Here is a 9,946-nt window from a genome sequence, read left to right as displayed (position 1 = left end):
TTAGCTTGAATTTTACCGAGCTCAAGAGCTCGGCTCGAGCTCGACCTGATTAGTTCGATTTATAGCTCGAGCTCGAGCTCGAACTCGACTCGAAACATACAAAATTAAAACATATCAACTAAATAGTTTCACACTTTCAATATATCAAAAGATCACAACAAAATGAATAAACATATAGAATTATTCATTTCACCTAAAACATAAACATTCCATCAAAATCAAATAGAACACACAACATTACACATTAAAACATTCAACTTAAAACATAACCATTCTAACTAAAAATATCTAAAATCCAAAGTCCAAACATACAATATATTAAATTAGTCCAACATAAAACAACCAAACTTACTTAATCAAAACTCCAAAGTTCCCAACATTCCAAAGTCCAAACTTACTTAATCCAAACTTCCAAAGTCCAAACTAAAAAATAACACCTTATTTGGATTCCGGAAGACAAATTTCTTGATAAGTTTTATCTCTCTGAAAAAAACAATATATAGTTAAATTAATGTTCAAATAATAATATATGTTAACGTAAAATAAAAAATATTAAATTTCACTTACCCTCGTATTTTTTTCACTCCATGCAAATGTCGAAGCCAATCTCCTCCACATAGAAGAACTTGCACCGTCTCTGGGGAAAGTGATGAACGATAAGAATCAATGACCCTCGTCCCAGCACTAAATGTTGCTTCGGAAGCTACCGAACTTACTGGAATAGCTAAAATATCAGCGGCCATTTTTGATAACACTAGATATTGTAGTCTATTCATTTTCCACAAATCTAAACATGAAAAATCTTTAGGCTTCTCTCAAATTTATCTTCTTTTTTATGCAGTTTGTACTGTGTCGCAAAAGACTTGTTGTAGACCCTTTGCATATTGATAAAAAAGAAGAGCAATGCTTGCACTTTGCCTTTTTACTTCCATCCGCCACTGTAACCGATTCAAAATCATTCCAAACACTTGAAGTTTTTCTTTTTTTATTAATACGGAAACCTTCTTTCTCATGTTCTTCTGGATCTTGATTTTTTTGTGATTCTTCCCCAGCATGCGAAACAATTGTTTCATCTTGTTGAAGTTCATCACCAATTTCATTGCTCTCAATTTCATCTACAGCTGCTACACCATCTACGGACATAATTGATCTAAAAGCCACCAAAAAATTCATAATATATGATGAGTTAGAATTATATCATATGACAAGGACGTAATGCAAAAACATACTTTCTAATTGTAAATATAAACGAAGCAGCATGAGAGATTACCTGTTGAAAGACCGAATATCTGTAAAAGGAACCTCACGAATGGTGTAAAGATTCTTATTTGTGTAATATTAGAAAATTTCATTAAATGCAGTATTACAGACCTTTGATTTGGGACAGTATTATAGTATTACAGAAGTGGTCTTTAGGGATTTAGGTATTACAGAGTACAGACTTAAATGCAGTATTACAGTATTCATATTAGCAAGATTCCTAAATGCATATATTAAATTGAAGAGAATCTAGTTCTTTGTTGACAGATCGGAAGTATAACATATCGAATCTATGCAAGATCAAAAGAGAATAAAGAAGAAATTAAAATGAAAATAAAAAAGGGGAAAACGATAAAAACCTTTCGGTGCTTTGCATTGAGCTCCTTGGTGATGTTTGCTTTCTCGTTTGATGAAAACCTAGTTCTTTGTTGGCGGCTGTCCGAATGAACTATGGAGGAGAAGAGGTTAGGGATTTTGGAGGAGAAAGGTTAGGGTTAGGGATTTTGGACTTTGGAGGAGAACTGGAGAAGAATGAAGAGGGAGGGTGCCCGTTAGGGATTTAGCCATTTAGGGTATAAATTTATATTTTATATTTTAATACTCATATTTTATATTTAATTAAAGTATTACAATTTTTTATATTATAAAAAGTAAATATAAAATATAAAATATAAATTAAAAAATATATATAAAATATAAAATATAAATTAAATATAAAATATATTAATATAAATTATATATATTCGAGTAGCTCGTCGAGTACTCGAGCCGAGTATATAACTACTCGAACTCGGCTCGATTATATAACGAGTCGAGCTCGAGCATGCTCAAGCTCGAGTTTGACCGAGCTCGAGTCGAGCTTTGACCGAGCTACTCGCGAGCAGCTCACGAGCAGCTCGTCTCATTTTCAGCCCTGACTCTAGCCCACTTAAATTGCACTAGACTAGAAGGAATAAAAATTGGACAACGAATTAAACACATAATACACAAACATACTCAATTAGGCACCCAAGTGTTACCTACCTCAAGAGGCCCCGAGTTTTGGGTTGTCCAAAAAAGATTTTATATGTTTTTATCTTGAAATATTATGAATTAATATTTTAAAAATAGAGTATATTTAACTATCTTATTTTTTTTTTATTAAATGTGCTGTTTTAAAAGTGGGCTGCCATAGTTTTATATATGTTTTTTTTTTACAAATAAATTGTCTTAAATAAACATATATTTATAATTCACTTACATATTCCTAATTTATAACTATTAAAGTCAAAACATCATTTAATCAATGACATGAAAATGTACATAGGTTTTTTTTTACGAGGGTTATTGCTCAAAGTTGTTAAATTTATAAGATAACAATAATGATTGGGAAAATACTTGATAACCAAAATACTAAATTCATTGCAAAAGAAAATAGTAAAATGAAAGATAAGTACCCATTCCATTAATATAAAACTGTGAAAATAAATAATAACTTGATCAAAAATAGAAATGAAGAGCTTATGATGCATTAATAGTCATGAACTAAAAAGTTGACGAGGTTGGAACTGATTGCAAAGGGTAAGATAACTGATATACAAAACACGATCTTTAGCACCACTTCGATGTTTCCGATAATGTTTGCATAAATACTTAAGCTCCTTAAGTGTGCAACACCCCAACATTTGTCCAAGCAAAAGAAACAACCAATTGATCTCACTTATCTCCTTTGTCTTCACCGGTTTCGCACAATTCTCCGTTTGACAAAACTCGCAGTTGGGTAAAACCGGCTTCATCCATTCTTCGGCTGCCCTCCAGTACATATTAGCTTTATTCCTTGCAATGAACTTCTCCACAATTTCAAAATTGTTTTTCAAGTCAAACTCTACTTGAAAAATTTTCTCACAATGTTTGCATTGTACTTCACCTTGGATGGTCTTGATTTGTTTGAATTTTAAATAGCTATATGAATGAACTATACCTGGCAAAGCCTTTGGTACTGGATTATTTCCAATGGAAAGAGAAAGAGACAGATTTAGATGATCATCATTGATTATACCTGGCAAAGCCTTTGGTGGATTATTATTTCCAATGGAAAGTGAAAGAGACAGATTTAGATGATCATCATTCATAATGTCCAAAGCTGTCATTATTGAGATCTCAAAGAATACAAAACAAAGACATATAGATAAATCTATCTATATATATATATAAAGATAGATGACTAATTCATACTTTGTGTAACGTTATTTTTGGCTAACGCAACAACAAAATAAAAATTACGTGTTAAATCATAAAAAAAAAAAAAACCTGTTCAACCATCCAAAACAATTATTAATTAAATATATAATTGATAAATAATAATATTATTAATTTTAATTATAATATTTTTTAATTTGGAAAAGAAAAATAGTAATAATTTTAAAAATATTTTAAATGTATTAATATATAATAATAAAATCAAAATAATAATTTTAAATATTGAATATTTTAATATCTTAATTAATAAATTAAGTCATAATATATAATAAAGGGAGTAAAATGATAGTTTATTAATTTTGATTATTTAAATAATTTAAACTTAAAAAGTTACCGATTTAAAATAATAGGCAAATTGTCTAAATAACCCTCAAATTACTTCGATCGTTTACTTTTAGCCTTTAAAATATTTTTGAACACAAATCGCCCCTAAAATTTTAGAAAGGGACACTAATGGTCCTTCTGTCAATTTTTTCGTGAAACATAACGGTTCTAACTAAAAGCCCTCCAAATATTATGATAATTTACTTTTAGCCCTCCAACTATTTTGATGGTTGATTTTTAACCTTTAAATTACTTCTTCCAAAACTATCAACATATTCAATTTGGACTCTTTTTTATTCTGTTTTATGACCAAATTTGAAAATAATTTGTTCTATTACAATCTTTAAATATATATATATTTTTAAATATTGATAAATTACAAGTTTTAAATAATTGCAACTTCCTATTCTAAGTTTTTTTGATTTATACAATAATATCAAATAAGATAAAAATGTGAATGTGATTAAATAATTGCAACGTCAATGTCAGACTAATAATATTCATTAAAAATACTAAAAACATCAATAATTATCTTTTACTTAACTGTAATTAAAATTGTAAAAAACTATTGTTTAAAACATATAAAGAGTAGTAACACACTGCAATTAAGAAGACATGCTCTTGTAATTTATAATATTTTTGTACTAAGCCTTAAAATATTAATTTTTCAATCATATATTTCATCCTTTGCTTTTGACTAGTCACTGCAGTTAAAAATACTACAGTTAAAAAAATAAAAAATCTACCATATAATGTGAATACATTCAACAAATCAAAGAAATATATTTAGGTATACAACAACAAGTACTTACCGTATACTCGATTGGAACCAAAATTGTAATTTTTAGGTTTAATCATCCAAGCCATTGCTCTGATACTATAAGCTTTATCTCTTGTCTTTCTTTAACCCTCTAGCATACCCTTCTCTCGCACCGATCTCAAGAACTCAAGCAACTTATGACTTCTCTAGTAGACCCTTTTTTCTCAACTAAGGTTTCTCCTTACAAAGAATGATGCAAAGATATGAAAAAGAAGAAACACTATATTAGGTAGGTAGGTTTTATGGTTTGGACTAAAAGATACGACCAAAATGGATGGATTCATAAATACACAATCACAATAATCATTAATTAATCAATGTCAAGGAATTTCATTCTCCTTCTCATTGTATATCTGAAGTTTCTCTTTCCACCTTTTGCCCCTTGTTATTTCTGAAACTGAAACAAAGGTCATGTGAGGAGGAAGTTCTTCTTTTTCTAAATCCATTTCGCCAATTAGAACCACATTCTCCCCTCGAATAATATATAGACATAGAGGAATGTCACACTAAATATCACCAACTATAACTCGCTCACAAGCACCTTCCAGCACCGCATTTGCAAATTGGTCAAAGGAATAAAGTATGCCCATAAGCTTTCTTCTATCTCTCAACAATACAATTAACTACTTATCAAGATAGCTTGCAAGATATGTTGACAATTAAAAATCTTTTGGTTCTGCCCAAGAAAATTTAGCAATGTCCTATAGCAACAATATAGATTTGTATTTGATCGAGGATGGCTTTTGAGGTAATTTTGTACTGGAGCGATGATTGATTTGAAGGTAGATTTGTGCTCGATTGAGAGAAGATGGATCTTAAGACTCCTACGGGATCTTTAGCAAAAGATGAGACTAAGAACTAGGAACAGTTTCCCAAACTAACCTTGTTTGGCGTTCTCTTTCCCAAACTAACCTAGTTTGTTCATTTATTCCCAAACTAACATAGTTTACTATTTAAACTCAGTTTTTTTATTTTTTATTTTTTATTTTTTTTACATTTCAAATTTATTATATATAGATATATATATTTAAATTATTATTTATATAAACTAAATTATTTATATTTTGATATATATTTTAAATTATTATTTTTATAAATTTGATTATTTATATTTTGATATATAATTTACATTATTTTTTTATAAATTTAATTATTTATATTTTAATATATATATATTTACATTTCAAATTTATTATATATATATATTTACATATATACGTGGCAGTATGATTTTCATCCCCATAAATTTATTTATTTTACTATTCAAATTATTATTTATATTTATTGGGTTGTCTTTTATTAAAATAATTTTGACAACTTTTCATTCAAATTATTATTTATATTTATTGGGTTGTCTTTTATTAAAATAATTTTGACAACTTTTCATTGTGATATAATTTCACAATAAAAAATTTATCAATTTTTATTGTGTTGTATTCCTAAAAATATGTCTTAAGTTAATGAACCATTAAATATTTATATTAAAATATAAATAATTTAATTTATAAAAAAATAATTTAAATTATATATCAAAATATAAATAATTAAATTTATAAAAATAATAATTTAAAATATATATAAAAAAAAACTGAGTTTGAATAGGTTTGGGAATAAATGAACAAACTAGGTTAGTTTGGGAAAGTGAACGCCAAACAAGGTTAGTTTGGGAAACTGTTCAAGAACTAGAGCAAAGGAAAGAGATGGTTCTGTATTTTTCTTCTGTAGATTTGTAGAGAGAAAGAGAGAATGATGTTGAAATGAGGGTTTTAATTAGAAGTCGTTGTGTTGTAACGAAAAAAATTGACAGAATGGACTCTGGTGACCCTTTTTAATAGTTTGAGGGTCATTGGTGATCTTTCAAAAAGTTTAAGGGGTAATTTGTTTTAAAAAAATGCTTTGAGATTGAAAAAATAAGCGATCAAAGTAACTTGAGGGTCACCTAGGTAATTTGTCCTAAAATAAATAATATAGCAAAATTTTAAAACATGAACAAATAAGATGTGAATAAGTCAGTATCTTTAGTAACCTAATATACCGGTAAAACAATTATAACTAGGTAAGATACTATGAGTTTGCACGGTTATAATTATAAAATAAAGATAAATAAGACATAAATAAAAAATAAATTTATAAAATTATTTTATTCATAAATAATTATAAAAAAACAATTAAAAACATTACATATACCTTAAAATTTATCTTTCACATTATAAAAAAATAATTAGAATGTTAACATAATTTTCAAAATCATAATATACTTTCATTTAAGACCTTAATGTGAATCAGTAATTAGTAATTGATGTCTTAACCCGACTTTTAACATTTTAGCTAACATAATTAGTTTAGTTAAGTAATTTTTTTTAGGAATAAAATAACATATTTTTAAATATAAAAATAATCATTATTCTTCAAATATTCAAACTTTTGATATATATATATATATATATATATATATATATATATATATATATATATATATATATATATATATATAATATGATTAAAGATAAAAAAATATATATAAATTGATTATGAGAGATAAGACAATCTATATAATAATTAAGAGTAAATTTATGAGACAAAATTAGTATGATGAATGACTTGTATAAAGCTCTAATTTTATGACATGTTATAGAAGTCCAAAATGTATAATACACTGTGTTAGGTAGAGAATCATATGTATAACTCGAAACTCATTTATTTTCCCATAAATAAATATATGTTTTTATATATTTGTTATTGTTGTGTATCTCCATACATTTATTCTCATTAAAGTGTAAAATTTATATTCTCTAAACATGTCTTCATTTTTATGTTCATTACTTAACTTTTTTTTTTTTTTGAAAATTCACAGATAAAAATATAAATAAAATATTATTTATATATAAATGTTTTTGAAGAAAACTAATATTATTCAAATTTAATTAATTTTGAATTGATTTAATTTTTACAAAAATTAGTTTTAATTAAAATATAATATTAATATATATTTTTAAATTTATCAAATATCTAAAAATATAAAATTCCATTTATATAAGTTTGAAATTTATTTTTTTCAAATATTAAGTTTTAGATAATATTACCAATTAAATTATATAAAATTTTACTTTGATATGATATTACTCCGTGTTGATTTACTTATTTAGAAAAAAAAACAAAAAAAAAACACATGTTGAGTTTATTTGTGTTTTTTATAACTATATTAATTTTAACTATTTAGTGAAAATTGATATTTAACAACAAAAAAAAATTAATAAATAAATATAATTAATTAATTAATTATTAAATATATAGTTAGACTGGGTAACTCGAGCATCAACTCCTGGAACTCCTTCACATACTCCTTGATGATCCCTTTGTGCACAAGTTGACTCAGCCTTTTCCTAGCCTCGTACTCGGCATTCTCTGGAAAGAATTGACGTTTGAACTCGGTCTTGAAGTATTTCCATGTTTCCATCCTCAAGGTCCCTCGTTCAATATCTCTCGCCTCATCCACCATAGTAGTGCCATCTTTTGTAGGAAGAAAAATGTTGTCTCCAACTTGTCATGAATAATAAATAAGTCTCAAATTTTCTTTATCATTTTAAAACTTAACATGATTAGTTAAATATATTTTCAAACATATATAATTTTTAATTTTTTTATTATTATTTAACTTAAGTTATTTTTACTTTTTATAATTCTTTTTAAGATTTTTTATTTAATTTTATTTATTTAATAATATATTAATATATATATAATTATTAATTTTATATTAAATAATAACATTAATTATTATTTTTATTTAATGAAAACAATTTTATAGTATAATACTTTTATTAAAATTATACAAGACAACTATAAATTAAAATAACAATTTTTTATTTAAAATTTAAAATATGTCAAAATATATTTTTTAATTTAATTATTTAATAATATATATTACATATTTATTATATTATATATATATAATTAATAATTTTAAAATATGAATATTAAAAGACAAAAAAAAATAAGTTAAATATATTTGAAAGAAAAATAATATAAATAATTTTTAATTTTAAAAATATTAATATTAATTCCCTTCTATTTTAATATTATTATTTTATCAAACATTATACTCCAAATTTTAACTTTTTTTTTATTAATCAAACATCTCATTTCACATTTATTCATAAATTTAATCAATTTTTTGTCTAGTATTCTTACTCAAACCAACTCATTGAATTTATATATTTTAACCACTAATATATTTTCACGTAACACTTTAAATATTTTTAATAAAGTTGAATTTATGTTTAACATAAACAAAAAAAAAAATTCTGAAAATAATCATAAATTTTAGAAAACTTATTAAAATAAACATTCTCATAATTAAAATAAATAAATATCTACAAAAATAGGAAATAATGAGTATTATGATCATTAGTAGGGGATAATGAGTATTATGATCAATTTTAGATATAAAATGTTAAAACAATTATTTTTTGACCTAAAAGATATTATAATTTAGCATATTAAAAACAAATAAGTGCATAATGAAAAAAAATAAAAAATAATTTAATACATAAGTTAAAATGACAGTATTCTATTAGATGACTCAAGGTTTAATTTGGACCATTCATCTTCACAATTACACTTTAGGGTAATTCGACTAAAAACTATAAAATGTGTAAATATTTGCATAGATTCTTCACTAACCGGTGTATGAAGATTTAAAAAATATGCATAAATTATTTAAAAATAATATGATCATTATTAGGAGATAATGAGTATTATAATCAACTTTAGATAATGTCAAAAACATTATTTGTTGAACAAAAGATATTATAATTTAGCATATTAAAAATAAATATATGCATAATGTCAAACAAATTTTAAAACGAATAAAGAATAATTGAATATATAAGTTAAAATGACAAAATTTTATTAGATGACTCAACTTTTAGTTTGGAAAAATCATCTTCACAATAAGTTCTTAAGATAATTCGCCCGAAATGTGTATAAATTATTTAAAAAATAATAATGGAAAAAAAGTGTATTTTGTTATCCTTAATTCTATTTTAGGATAATTCGCCATGAAACTTGCATTATGTTGGTTTTTTTATATAATGATATCTAAAAAAACTGTAAGAAAATTTATTGACGTAAAAGTCTTTTACCATTCGATCTGCAAAATTGTCACAAATATTTAAGCTTTTTAATATTTCCAAATTTAATCAGCTCTTCTATAAAAGTAACGAAGATTGAAAACGTGGACCTATATTATAGAAGAAAAAATAATTGTAATATCGTTAAATACGTTAAATCAAGTGACATATTAAA

The 9,946-nt window shown here is 24.9% G+C and overlaps 1 protein-coding gene and 1 pseudogene across 1 annotated transcript; both read right to left on the bottom strand.

Moving 5' to 3' along the window:
• Window positions 1-2,777: 2,777 nt before the first annotated feature.
• On the bottom strand, window positions 2,778-3,389 carry LOC124910760. The gene has a single exon (XM_047451440.1). The coding sequence runs from the start codon at window positions 3,387-3,389 to the stop codon at window positions 2,778-2,780; it is 612 nt and encodes a 203-aa protein (XP_047307396.1).
• A 1,563-nt stretch (window positions 3,390-4,952) lies between these two features.
• LOC124910748 lies at window positions 4,953-8,141 on the bottom strand (annotated as a pseudogene).
• Window positions 8,142-9,946: the final 1,805 nt, after the last annotated feature.

This window comes from Impatiens glandulifera, chromosome 1, assembly GCF_907164915.1.
Source record: "Impatiens glandulifera chromosome 1, dImpGla2.1, whole genome shotgun sequence".
NCBI lineage: Eukaryota > Viridiplantae > Streptophyta > Magnoliopsida > Ericales > Balsaminaceae > Impatiens > Impatiens glandulifera.
Note: the sequence above shows the minus strand (reverse complement) of the source record. Positions and strands in the feature narration are given on the sequence as shown.

Bases quoted from the DNA above. Each gene is read 5' to 3' on its own strand.
- LOC124910760 (XM_047451440.1), bottom strand. From the start codon at position 3,389: ATGACAGCTTTGGACATTATGAATGATGATCATCTAAATCTGTCTCTT.